The sequence below is a fragment of the Pelecanus crispus genome, chromosome 2, assembly GCF_030463565.1.
Source record: "Pelecanus crispus isolate bPelCri1 chromosome 2, bPelCri1.pri, whole genome shotgun sequence".
NCBI lineage: Eukaryota > Metazoa > Chordata > Aves > Pelecaniformes > Pelecanidae > Pelecanus > Pelecanus crispus.
In genome coordinates, this window is record NC_134644.1 from 19,749,200 (window position 1) to 19,763,818 (window position 14,619).

Genomic DNA, 14,619 nt, shown 5'->3' on the forward strand with positions numbered 1-14,619 from the left:
CAGCTTCTCTGGTCTCTTTGCCAGTGGTGGTTTTTAGCATTTCTTAAGGGCACTTACAGTTCCTCACAGCAGTTGTATTCTACCTGAGAGCTCCATGTTTGCATTGGTATGCTGCTACGCAAAGGTTGGTTATTTTCAGCTCCTCTTTCTGATTCATTTGAAAAGGCAGCCTGATAACTGATGAGCTCTTCAGGTTCTTTGCAGGTAATGTCCTTCCCCGGTCTGGTACTTTTATCAGAACTTGTTTACGACCCAGCTGGTTTCCTCTCTGGTAGACCTTTAGCCCTTGAAATCCTATGTTAACTTTGAAATTTAAAAAAATCTGGTTTATATTTATATTTATTTAAACATTCTGTTTCTTTCTGCTCCCATATAGCTTTGCTACCCTTACACTGCATGTAATCAATACTGCAGCTGGTCACTCCCTGTCTGAACTCTCCATTAGTTCATATAACATTACTCACATAGATGAATTCTATTTTGTTGATGCTTTTTCCTACAAAATTGCTGTTCATCTTCTCATTCTTGAGAATATTTGTTTTAGCATCAGTGATTTCTGTCCTTGCCTAGCCAGCTACTTTTGTTAGCTTAGCCTCATACTTTTCAGACATGTTTTTAGTAGTAATGTTTGCATTATCCAATCAATAATAATGCCACAGCACACAAGGATGTTTGCTAGTGTTCACCTTGAGCTGATTTGTTTCTTAGTTGTTCAACTTAGAGAATGTTTTGCACCTCTCAACACAGCCATGAAGATCTGACTCCGTAAACTCTGCAAGTTGCTCTACAAGATTCTCTCATAGTCTGTCAAAGCCTTTTGAAAACCAAAGAAATAAGAGAAGCCTATTACTTTATACACTCCTCTACAATTGCTAGGACACATATCTAGTCCATCCAAAATTCTGCCTCAGTTGAGCCTGTTCCTTATTTTGCACCCAGTGTCCCTTTACCTCTCTTACTACCACACTGCAGGAGCCTCAACATCTCGCCAGCAGCGCTATTCAGCAAGATCACTCTGTTGGGGCAGTCTAATAAAACTCCAGCATTTCCACTACTGAGGAAAGATCTCTTTTTTCCAGGCTTCATTGCAGAACTTCCTCAGTGTCATTAAACTAGTGCTGTCAGGTGCCATCAGCTTTTCTGATGGGATTTCATCCATTTCCATCTCCCAGGAGTTTTTGAGCCTCTTGCAATTTGTGTTAACGCCAGGCTCGGGGTTTCCAGCTTTCACTACTGCTTGGCATGAGGGCTGTCTAGAGCAGTTAAAGATTTCTTTGAAGTGATCCACACATCTGCTTTCCCTTCTGTATTAGCTGTGAATATTTTTTCCTTTTTTTCTTTGTTTGGCATGTTTCCTCCATTTACTCTTTTGCTGAAATGCTTTGTCTTTTCCCATTATAGCAGCAGCATCTGCTTTATCTGTTACATTTTTCATCTTTTTCTGTCTTTCCCTACAATGCTTTTCACTAATGGTTTAGCTTCTGCTACTCCTTCTGTGCCTTCTTCCAATTTTTTTTTATTCTTAGCATTTTGGCGTTCTCCCTTCTCTAGGCAAAGGGCCACATTTTCTGACTGTGATTTTCTCCAGTTATGACTCTTGCAGTTTAATAACATTGCTGCTGAGCTAATCTTGGGGCTGCTGAATCACTTTCACCTGTGTTTGGCAAAGCCTCAAATGAATTCCTCAGCATCGATCTGAGCTTTCTCACAGTATCTGCAGTTCCATTTTGTACTGTTTGCCAATGCTGACTACTGCTTGAAGTCACTAATTTGCAGTTTCATTTACAGGTTGGCAATGCCAAGATTTTGGTCAGTAGTACCAGTGATAGTTTGGAGTAACTATATCTTGGACAAATGAGTTGAATTTTGTTTTGCCACCTATCAAACGTGCAAGTCTATATGAGTAACTACAATGCTTTCAGGAGGCATGGAATCTAACTTTATGACTCTTTGCCAAGAGAATAAAAGAATGGCCTTCTAATTCAGACTCTAGTGTCCTAACTCAGGTCATGGCCTGTGCTGCATTATTAAAGAAGGAGAACAGCAGAGAGTGATCCTTCCTGGTCTAGCCTCACATTTTCCAACAATAAAAATTATAGACTTCTTGCATCAGATGCTTCACCAAAACCACTGTGTTTAAACAGCCAATAATGGAAATATCCTTCATGATTCCTTCTAAACTCTATTTGAATTGATTCATACTTTGCGATCCATTCTATTCTTTGCCAGTGAGTGATATAAAGCAACTAAAAGTTGTGTAAAACACCTATTTGATTTTCTTAACCACTTCAGAGATTCCCCTTCTAGTTATATCTTAAGAGGAACCATGAATATTTATTCACACGACAACATCTCCCTGCCTTACATGATTTTATACCGTATTTCTTGCACTCTTTTCCTCTGTCATCTCTTGGTCGCCTACAAGAAGTATAGCTCACCTAGGCCCTTGAGATCATAATTTTTAAGAGCTTTTAGTGGCGGACCTTGGAAAAAGTACTCTCATATCCACATGCTCATAATCCACCTTCACAGATCTATAAATACATTTGTAGGGCATCACATTCTCACAAAAGCCCACTTCCCACACTTATCCATGGACCCAGTAGTTCTATTTTTTTATTACCATTTCTATGAATTTGCAAGCATGTAAATTGGACCTACTGATCTTTAGTTCTTGTCACCATTATGGGAAGTCTTTATAAACACAGATGTCACATTTCCTATCTTCCATTCCCCCTCTACTGCTATTAATGTAAGCAGTAGCTTACTCCACTGTAAATAATTCAGCAGTTTTATAGAGGAGTTCTTTCAGAAGTCTGAAGAGGACTCTTTAGAGGAACCTTTAGAAGTTCTAGAAGAAGAGACTTAAAACTTCAGAGACTTCTAAAGGTTCCTCTAAAGAGAAGCCTGTCTTTTAGAAGCCAGTCATCTGGTTTTGCTATAGGCTTTGCCTATTTATTACCATTCATTTTGTCAAGATCTTTCACTCGTGGAACCACTTTGGTTGATATTTACCAGGTTTCCCTGTAGATGATTATTATTACAACCTAGGTCGATAATAAAGATCATGTCAAAACACAAGTCGTATCATCACATTCTGTGAATAACATTTTGGCAGTAATTGTCAAAGATCTCTGTTCTCATTGCTATGTTCTTTGGGAGTCGAGCAGTGGATCTTTTACCAGTGGTTGTTCTTTCAATAACTGGCTTGGATCTAGCATATATTCCGCACTGTTGATGAACTAAGCTGATGAGCGACTCTTCCACAGCAGTTTCCATTATAAGTACTGCTTGGTCATAATATGTGTAAACACTATGATCTGAATAGCTGAGATATTTTTTCTCTTCTCTAAAATATTTCTGATCTGCATCTGCTCTTACTGATATGCTGATTTTTTTGAGACCAAGCTTGTCACCTCCATCACGATCTAAAGGGTCCTTATGGAACTTTATCATTCTTTGTCTGAATTATTATACTCATAATATGACAGTCAAGGTGCCAGGGGTGTATCTTCCCAAGGTGCTTTCTGTTGACAGACTTAAACTTCTCAGGACCTTAGCTTTTTGAAGTTAATATTTACCAGGAGCCTCCATAAAGTACAAGCATTAAGTAGTGTTTTGCACAGTCACTTTTAGTAGAGTGGTAACCTGATCCCATTTGCTTTCCCATTTTACTGAGCTCATTTTACTGATCAACAACCGTACCAAAATGCCACATATCTCCTCTTCATTCTTTTCAGCAGTGGGGCCTTAATTTAGCATTTTTTAATTCTTAACCCTGGTCTTTTGCCTTTTAAAGACTCTGAAGATTGTTTCTTGATATGGTAGCAACACATAGTTCTTTCTGTTAAAGTGCTGTATTAAAAATTACTTTTTGTAACTATTTGAATATTGTAGTGCCATTCATGGGAGAGAATCCAAAAAATGCTTTTCTCTGACACCCACCCAGCACAATGGAAATGAGCAGTTTAACACAGTAACTTTAATCACAGACAGATATACTAGCCTAATTGAGGTTTGTTTCACTAAGAGTTGGAAATTCTCAAAATGCGGCTATGTTGAATATATTTCAATAGCTGTTCTTTAATTTTCATGACTTTCCCCCCTTGGCGGAGAGTACACAGTCAGTTACTAGTTTTCTTCATTTATTCCAAATTTCTGTCATTATCCAATGTAACCAGCAGTTTTCTTATGCAAATACTCATTGTTCTCAGTATGTTTGCCATTCACACAGCTTCTCATTTCATGGTAATCACACAAGATCTTTTTCTTTTTAAAATCATGCTGTACCAACAAGATAAAGAACATAAAAGGAATCCAAGAAAAAACTCTGTTAAATGACATGAAAAGCAATGGAACATCTGTTTATCAGTTTCTTTTCCTTGAAAACATTGATCATACAGGAAAGGACTGTTAATCACCATATTACTTTTTTGTCTCTTTTTTCCTCCTCTTTTCCTTGTGAGATATACAATTAGAGCAAAGTCAACTCTCTTCTAAGGTAGCAAAATTACAATTGAATCCATCTCTGATCAACTGAATGCAATGCAACGTCTCAAGGGCATCACTTTTCTTTCTGGAAAAAAGAATGTTTGTTTTATGTCTGGTTCTCACTCGATCAGATGTCATGATGAATCTTTAATGGTAAGAGGTAATCTGGAAAAAAAAAAGCTCAAATTTTTTAATAAAGACTGAAAAGTTCTTTATAAACAAGGAAAGGTGTGTGTAGGCCTCTTTGGCATTGCTTTGGTATTAAATATTCAGATCCCATCTGGTTCTTTATTCATAGCCTACTTTGGAGAAACGGCTAATCATCACAAAAGTAAAAATGTACCTTTTGTTACTGGGAGGTTTTGTGAAATACAAGATTTCTGTAGTATGTTTAATAAAGATGTATTTTTTTTTTACTGTAGTGAATATGTATATCAGAATATATATAAGTGTACAATTGCAAGACTGTATGCAATTTTACTCATCTCTGATCTCAAGCTATTTGTGAGGAAATATAGAAATTTCTTATAAAACAATCAATATTTCAGTGTGAAAAAAAAATAAAGCTAAACTTGCAATAGCTGCATATGAAGTAATCTACCCTGCTCACTTTGTAGCTCTAGAGAGTAAATTTTTTACTCACAAGGAATGCTTCTTTCACGATGTTGTCTATGACACTAAAAGTGGGTAACATTGCCATGCAGACTAAAACCTCACAAAATTGGAATTAAATTCTTCTGCTAAGTTAACGTTAGGCAACTAAACAGATGCCTACAACAGACTTTCCATAATGAAAAACTTTATAAATACAATTAAGTCTGTAATTCGAATCATTTTATACAATATCATTAAATACAAAGACTCTGTCAGAAACAGGAGAGGAAAAAAAAAAAGAATGCTACTGCTCGTTCTGTGATTTCCTGCCAGGATATTAAAGTCTTTCAAAATGAGCCATGCTTTTGTAACACAGACACTGTAGGATTAGGAAGACTGTGGGATCAAGTGTTCCAAAAACCAAAATGGAAATGCTTATCTAGTTATGGAAAGTGGATGAAGCTATTAATTTCAACAATGTAGCATACTGTGTGCACACCTACGTCTCCCAAATGTAGGTAGTAAATATATGCCAGCTTCAATTCAGGTTTTTTTAGTAAATTGGAAGTTTCAGAGAATATTCTGCATTTACTGAGGCAACAGTGAGATTCCATGAGATCTTACATGTTAAAAGATTCTGAGTGAGGTAAAAGCAGAAAGTTCATTAGGTTAGTACATAAAACATAACTGTAGCCTGCATCAGCAATTTACAAACACTCCTTAATATATTCATACTTTAGAGAAAAAAAAACCCTTTAACCATAGAAGCAAGTTTAAACCCTCTAGGAACTAGAATTATTTGGAAAGATTTCTCTTTGATATAATTATTTTCCAGCTAGTCTCTCAAATATATTGAAAGCAAATATCATTCACAGCAGTGGTAAAACAGACACTTTCAAGATCCCGGACTATAAATACCCACATGCCTCCTTAGATACCTGTGTAATTGGCCTGATTTTCCAAAATTACTTCGAACACAATAGGTTTCCTTGATTTTTGCTGACCATCTACAAATGTAAGCAGATTTCACTGGAAGACACAATTTGTGCGGTGTTTTTTTCAAAAACTACATAAACAATTTAGATACCTCCACACCTGTTTGGAAATCCCATCCTCTCCTTGAGTTGAGCTCCTTACCTGAGAAATTGACTGTCAAAATGAGAAGCTATACACATAACATAAATGAGTCTGTACCACACAATGAGCAGGATTATCCAAGTAAAACATGTCTGCTTACCTTTGCCTTGCGAAAATGGTAGACTACCAACATGCTTATGAAGTCCAGCAGCATACAGAGCGTTTGGAATGAGATGATAGCCAGCCGTAAATACTTGTCCTCCTGTGCATAGCAGGGAGTATCATCTGTACAGTAAGAACATCCTTCCCTACAGGGTAGGCAGGTGTAGACTTCCTCCGACAATTCACCACCAGAAAAGCGATTTTCTGCATCCTTTCCTGAAAGTATCAGAAAGGTAAGGGGAGACACCTTTAGTTGTAAAGGATGGGCAGTTCATCCATACAGGAGCAAACCAGTCCTCTGGTGACTCCCTTTCCCTCCCTGTTGGCCTCTTTCATTAAGTTCCAAAATGGCTTGCTAGGGCTGCTTTTCTCATTTCACCATCCTTTGTCACGTTCAGAAAATGCAGACCAATTTAGACATGAGGGAAAATGAGCTTATTAAATGCCAAATGCTTTCCCATTGTATTTAAAGTGGGCTAAATCTGCACAGGAAATTCTTTGAAGGAGAATTCTGAATGGGGAAAAAAATTACATCAAAGATTTGGGAATAAGGGAAGGATTTTACACAGACACATGAAGAGCAGACCCATTAACTACTTAATGTTCACAGTACAAGCTCTGATCCTATTTCAGATTGTCCCTCAATTTCATAAAGATTCTACCTAGTGAATTAATTAGCTTCAAATTAGATAAAACCCTTCTTAATTAACATTCGTTCAGCATACTGGTGCATGATTGCACTACTCTGTCTCCAAAGCAAAACCAGTGCACTTACACAAAGTATAATTTTCCATTGTTCACACAAGCATACCAGGAAATCTGGAAAACCTATTGGCAAGTTAATATTTTGTCTACGAAAATCAACAATTCTTGAGCTGACATCTCGTCCATCAAAGCAAACCCACAAACAGAGCACACAGGAGGTTTCCTACTTTTTCTGATCCATGAACACTTGCCTATAACACCCTGTAAGACTGCTTACCCTACAGGCAATTAATGGAATAAAAAGGTGAAAGAAAAAGGGGGCGAACAAGAATATTGTTAAATAAGAAGGAAAACTGAATTTGCTGAAAATGTTTAATATAAGCAAGACAGGCTTAGGAGCTTCCAGAAACAAGAGAATGTGGCTGAAGCTAAATCAATGGTGTGTTAAAACGTGATAACTTCTCTCACTTTTCACAAGACTAGAGAATTGCTCCAATACCTTTGATCAAAATTCTCCTCCTATGTCAGTTGAAGTAGCAAATCATGCACTGTTTAGTCTTAATTCAAGAGACAGCCTATTCCACCAATGTTGCACATGCATATTGGCTTATGAAACTCTCTTCAGACTTTTAGCTTGAAACATTTGAAGCAGAAGGTTACCTACAAGGGTAATTATTTCTTGCTTTCTCAAATCTATGTACGAATGTGCAGGAGCAGACATCTGCTGACAGGCAAAGTCTGGGAAAGGGATGAAGAAGCTGCACAACCAAGTCTGTTTATTTGGCATGCCATTCCAGCAGCCCTGTGCTCCCTGTCCTCAGTGTAGGATGCTTCACTCCCACATACGGCAGTGAGCAAAGAACAGGCTGGTATTTCTCATTAAGACTGTGGTTTCTCTTTGGAGCTTTATTCTAAACAAAGATGTCGGAAACCTGAATATAGCAGAGTAGTGCTGACTCATGTTGGTAGCCAGATTTTCTTAGATACAAGCAGATAGCAAGAAGAGATCTTATGTCTTTTTGATCCAGACTGTGGGAGGCAGGAATGGAAATGTTGGAAAAAAACGGCGCTTGGGCACCCCAAGGAGGCAGAGAACCTCTGAGGAACACTAATCCTGAAGATATCCTAGGACTGGAACTTCTTTTCAGAGCCAACACCCATGGACCTCAGCCCATTATCATTCCAAGAGCTTTGCCAGAAACCACCTTCTCCATATCTAACATTCTATCTCTGTTTTCTAAATGACAGCTAGAGCAACGGACCTACACTGTCCTCTGTCAGAGACAGAAGTCACAGCCTCCCACCTCCCATCTCCATACCCAAATCAAGAGTGCACTACCTGCTGTCTGAGTTTTCCACTTTGTTTCCTCAACATCTGCGCTCATGTCAACCTGTTGTTCCACCACCCACCTGTTCCTTTATCATTTCTGTAAAGAGTTGCCCTTCAATTAGCCCATCTCAAAAAAGATTATTTAATCTCTTTAAGACCTCACATTTCTGAACCACATGAGCCATTTGTTTATATGTTTTTATTGTGGTAACTAAGTAAATTATTTTCAGTGTAAAAACTTAATGACTGAAAATATATCATTTAAAACCTGAAGTTTTGAAGAGATTACTTAAGTCACAAATATTATATGAATATGGCTTGATAATTTTGCATGGTCCTAAACTTGATAGTCTTACTTCATTTCTGAAATGTTTAACCTTGAAAGTTGCTGCAAATACATTGTAATCCATTTTGTCAAGCATTTTCTTATCTGACTCATGCATGGAAGTTTCTTCATGTGTACACTTGTCATACTACAGGGATAACAAGCAATAAACAGTTGCATGTTGCAGTAAATACCCCAGGGATATGACTTCATAATGGAATAGCAAGCCTTTGCTTAGATGATCCGAGGGCTGGAACACCTCTCCTATGAGGCCAGGCTGAGAGAGTTGGGATTGTTCAGCCTAGAGAAGAGAAGGCTGCGAGGAGACTTTATTGCGACCTTCCAATACTTAAAGGGGGCCTACAGGAAAGATGGGGGGAATCTTTCTAATAAGGCCTGTTGTGACAGGACAAGGAATAATGGATTTAAACTAAAGAAGAATAGATTTAGACTAGACATTAGAAAGAAATTTTTTACAGTGAGGGTGGTCAAGCACTGGAACAGGTTGCCCAGAGAAGTGGTGGAGGCCCCATCCCTGGCAACATTCCAGGTCAGGTTGGATGGGGCTCTGAGCAACCTGATCTGGTTAAAGCTGTCCCTGCTCCCTGCAGGGGGGTTGGGCTAGATGACCTCTAAAGGTCCCTTCCAACCCAAAGCATTCTATGATTCTATGATTCTATGTGTCTGGTGTCATGCTGTCTGCTGTATACAAAGGAAGAGCATCGATATACATATCCTGCACTGCCAGCTATGACTGATTATCTGGTGAATATCTTTTGACTTTGAAATGATTCTTCATTATAGCTAGTATAAGAAAGATCAAAAAAATTGGATCTAGTTGAGGTTTTACACAATGTGTAAAAATGTGCCCTTTAGGTCTGGCTCTGTCCCCTCACCAACATCAATGTACCATCAATTCAAACCACAGACAGTCCAAGCCAAGCATAAAGTTACTGCCTCTTACAGCACTGCTAGACATTTCACTGTGCCATGCTTTCTCCTATCTCAGCAGCTCTTTGGGATTACACATGCCTCCTCCAGTGAAGAAAATCAGTTTTTCCTCCCCAAAAAATGGCAAAAGATTTTAGACGCTGGTAAGGCAGATGGACAAGAAGCCAATTCTGCTCTGTGTAAGGCAGCAGTGGTTTTAGCACTGACACAAATGAGATGGAAGCAAACACTGAAACACTGACTGTGCTGCAGGAGTTCAAACTGAGGATGAAGAAGGTGTAAAAAAGTCCCATCCTCAAGGAAGAAAGAAAAGAAAAAACAAATAAAATGCAGTAACAAAAAGAAGGATAAAATGGAAGCAGAAAAGAACAAAGAATTGGTGCAAAGTAGGAATAGGGACACAAACTAATATGAAGTATTGGAAAGGAAAGGAAAATGTTTGAGTACTGGAAAAATAAAACAAAAAGCTTAAATGCTTCTGTTATGTCCCCTCTGCTGTATTTTTTCCTAGTTCTTCCCTCTTCTATCCCAGTCTTATTTTTCTGTCTGATCAGCTCATTTGTTTTTGAAAGCATCTCCTGAGGGTAATTCTTCATCAGCTTTGGTTCTCCTAAACACACTCTGCTACGCAAGGGGTGCCTCAGCAGCTGCAGTGTTGCCAGCTGAGCTGTTCCTGCAAAGTAAGAACAGCACACCACAAACTGCTAAGTGCCAGGGCAGGAATTGCTACCATCCCAAACAAAACCATCCCAGACCCCAGTCAAAACTCAGCAGATGAACACAGAGAGCACAGTGCATGCTGAGTGCTGAGCAGAACAAAAGACTGATTCTGCTCCTGTTCTATTATAGCATAAATTAGGAACAACACCAGTAGCATCAACGATGCTACAGTTAACTCTGTGTGTGAATGTAACTGGACCTGCTAGGATCAAAACCTGGTAATCAGGCATGGTCATAATTGTCACCCCAGAAAGGGATCACTGAAGTCAGTGACAGCCTTCCTAGGTGCAAAGATCTGCACACGCGAGTTCTGTTGAAGAACCAAAGCCAAAGGGCAGGTGTAAAAAATGGGAATACCTGTTGAACTGAAACCCCTCTTGGGACTTTTTATGTGATCGTAGCACCCTTAGAGACAATAAAGTCCCATATCCAGACAAAAAAGCCACCTCTGGTGCAAGCACCTTTTTGCACAGGGCAGATTCCACATCTGAACAGCAAGAGCTGAGCAGAATCTCTGCAATATATGGATGATGCATTGCTAAAGAATGAACTTTTAGGTTGAACAAAGCACCACTGCTCTGCTATGGATCTTCCAATGCAAACCTGATTACCCCGTGAGGCAGAGAACATAAATGCTTGGGAGAAGGGTGTTACAAAAATGTTAAAATGTATGTAGTAAGCAGTTAGTTTACCTATACTAATAGTGCTACCTAAAAATGAGCCATTAGGGGAAAGTGCATAATCATGTACCCAAGCACTTACAAGTTAATGCAACTTGCATACATGAAATACATCTTTTTCTAAAATCAATTTCTGTCCTCAAAAGAGACCCTGGAAATATGGCAATAACTCTGCGCTCCACTAGTACCCAGGGTCCTCATTAACTAATGCAGAAAAAATAGAAAGGTTTTATGTATTTTGGCACTGTCAGTTCTGAAGAACAAACTCAGCCTTGGGAGGGAAACACTCTCCTACCTGGCTTCCTATTCAGTAAGAGAAAAGCCTAAATTTCAGCTGTGCCCCTGTCCTACACCCACTTCAGGAACCTGTGCAACCTCCTTACGAGCAGGAACACTGTGCTGCTTTAAATCAGAAAAACAACCGATTTGCAGAATCTTTCCTACGGACGACACAGTTTATGCAACATTGCATCTTGGCATTCAGGGCCCCAGCTGAGTTTGCAGAGGAGGCAGATAGCAATCTTCTAAGCCTTCCCACCAGCAAACTGCAGAGTGTCCAACATCACTGTGAAGCCATTTTATACAGCTATCTTTCAGACTCAAATCAAAACATTCATCTGGATCTAAAGCAGAACGTTGCCCCCGCTTAAAACTCTGACACTTCAGGTACAATGTGCAACTATAGTTCACCATATTTTGCTGCGGTGCAGAATCCCACTATCATTGAGAAATGCTCCTATTTCAAGACACAACACACTCGATCCAATTTTTCAATCCATAGAAATACAAAACTGGTCTTTCTTTCTATCTATCTGCTTACTTACATCTCATCTTGAGACCTGCAAGTCTGTCCTGCCTCGTTATTTTCTTCCACAAGGAATACTTTCTAAACAATTAACATTTCTACTCAGTTTCATCTCTTTTATGATCAAACCTCACCAACTTATCTCCACAAGGAGATCTTCAGGTCAGATAGTTTCTGTCAAAACTGCTTGGAGGATTTGTGTCTAGAATTCCTGTATCAGTATAATTTTGAACCTCCAAATACATACTACAGCCATTTTAACCATATCATCTTCTCCTTCTTTCTTTTTACAGAATGCAGCTGGGTGACAGGGCCAAGTTCCCTTGAACCACTGTTTTTTCTCCCACTACTTCACAGTCATTTCCAGCCTCACACTAGCTGTCTCACTGTTCACTTTTTGAAATCACCTATAGAGCTTTGCAGATTGAACTGCATCTGGATGAATTAAAGCAGTTCTTTATTACTGTTTCAAAAGTCATGTTTGTTAGCTGACAGTAAGACATGCTCAAATCAAAGCGTCCCCATATCATGTAATTACACCCCCTAAAATATCAGCACATGCAAACACTTTCATGAGACAAATTTCACTCTGTGTTAGCTATTTAGAAGCTACATATCCAATCTAAAGTAGCTAGATAGGGTCCTCCTTCTATAGTAAATGGAGGAAAAAGGTTATTTGCCTAAAGAGTTACTTTTCCCATCTAAAGATAATTTCTGCCTTTCTAAAGCAGCAGAATTACTCTCCAGGGGAGCCACACTCTTGCTGCTGACTGCAGTTGAAACCTAGGTGACTAATACATACCAAGCATATTCATTTCAGACAGCCGATATGAGATAAAATGTATCTCATCCCTAATGATCAATGCTGTTACAATCTCTAGCCACATTATTTTTGTGTGTTCTGTGGCATTTGGTATGACAAAAATCAAAGAATGATTTTTCTTTATATGCTCATTTAAGGAGTTAAATCCCAACTCCACCTTAACTCACTGCACTGCAGGAGCAACCAAACATCATCCTTGCTTTATCAAAAAATTCACACAGAGCCCAGAGAAAAAGCACTATCACAAGGCTGCGTTCTGCAACACTCCACAATATGAAAAAAGAAAGGAAACAAATACTCACCAGGTAAACTGTTGAACAAACACACTGTGCTATTTACACTACATATATAGAGAGGAGACATAAGATAGATATATATCTCATATATATATATATATATATATATATATCAGATATACTGAGTTAGGGGTAAGATATCTTGGCCAAACTATATCCAAACCAGATCAAATCAATAAAAGACACAGATTGAACTGAGGGCTGTGAACAAATAGGGACTTCTAAAGCTTTCCTAATATTAAAAGTTACCTACCTTTCATCTACAACCTCTGTCACCTTTTCTGTAAGAAAGCAGAGCTCATGAGTAACTAATATAGGAAGGAACTTGGAAGCTTTATCTGCAGCTCTTGAGTCCACAGCAAATAATTTATGTAACCCAATTAACAGGTACACTGTAGCACGGGGGCATGCTTTTACAAGTACCATGTCATATAACCCTGCACATGATTTATCAGTACAAAACACCTGAATCTGTATCTCTGAGTATCACAGAGGCACACATTAAGTGTTGAATACTACTAGAGGTATTTCTATAGTGGAACAGGAACAGCTGTGTTCACACAAGGCAGGAGATAATACATGCAGTCCTGGACCAAACTTAGTGAAAGCTACTCATCGCCATTCCCTGGGCATCTCATACAAACTGCTCTCGCAGCAGGGAGCTGATGACATGAACCTTTGGCTACAGGATGGTGTGAAGAAGCTGGGGATGGTATTCACTCAAAAGCAGGAGGCAGAGAAGGTTGCCCTGTTACACCTTCAAGCCAACACCTTTACACCTGTGACTGCAGCATGAGCTCTACTAGTATAACTGCAACAATTTTGGCACAAAATCTGTGCAGAGATTATGCTTTGGTCATATGATGAAAGTAACAGACATCAACTTTGGGCATGCAGTTTATATATTTTCCTTGCTGAGTATCAACCCCGGTAGCAATACAGGATGGGGGATGAAGAGATTGAGAGCAGCCCTGCCAAGAAGGGCTTGGGGGTACTTCTGGATGAAAAGCTGGACATGAGCCGGCAATGTGCGCTCACAGCCCAGAAAGCCAACCATATCCTGGGCTGCATCAAAAGCAGCGTGGCCAGCAGGTCGAGGGAGGGGATTCTGCCCCTCTATCTGCTCTGGTGAGACCTCATCTGGAGTACTGCGTCCAGCTCTGGGGCCCTCAGCACAAGAAGGACATGGACCTGTTGAAGCGGGTCCAGAGGAGGGCCACAAAAATGATGTGAGGACTGGAGCACCTCTCCTACGAGGACAGGCTGAGGGAGTTGGGGTTGTTCAGCCTGGAGAAGAGAAGGCTGCGAGGAGACCTTATTGTGACCTTCCAGTACTTCAAGGGGGCCTACAGGAAGGATGGGGACAACCTTTTTAGCAAGGCCTGTTGTGACAGGACAAGAAGTCATAGTTTTAAACTAAAGGAGAGTAGATTAGACTGGATATAAGGCAGAAATTTTTTACAATGAGGGTGGTGAAGCACTGGAATGGGTTGCCCAGAGGGGTAGTGGAGGCCGCATCCCTGGAAACATTCAAGGTCAGGTTGGAGCAACCTGATCTAGTTAAAGATGTCCCTGCTCAGTGCAGAGGGGTTGGGCTAGATGACCTCTAAAGGTCCCTTCCAACCCAAAGCATTCTGTGATTCTACGATTCTGTTTCCCT

At 39.5% G+C, this 14,619-nt stretch overlaps 1 protein-coding gene across 1 annotated transcript in view; it reads right to left on the bottom strand.

Annotated features, from left to right (window-relative positions):
* GPR158 (G protein-coupled receptor 158) overlaps positions 1 to 14,619 on the bottom strand; it is a 217,075-nt gene that overhangs the window by 103,588 nt on the left and 98,868 nt on the right. The window contains exon 4 of the mRNA XM_075706145.1: positions 6,323 to 6,540. Coding sequence (XP_075562260.1) covers positions 6,323 to 6,540 — 218 coding nt within the window. The remainder of the gene's footprint in view (positions 1 to 6,322; positions 6,541 to 14,619) is intronic.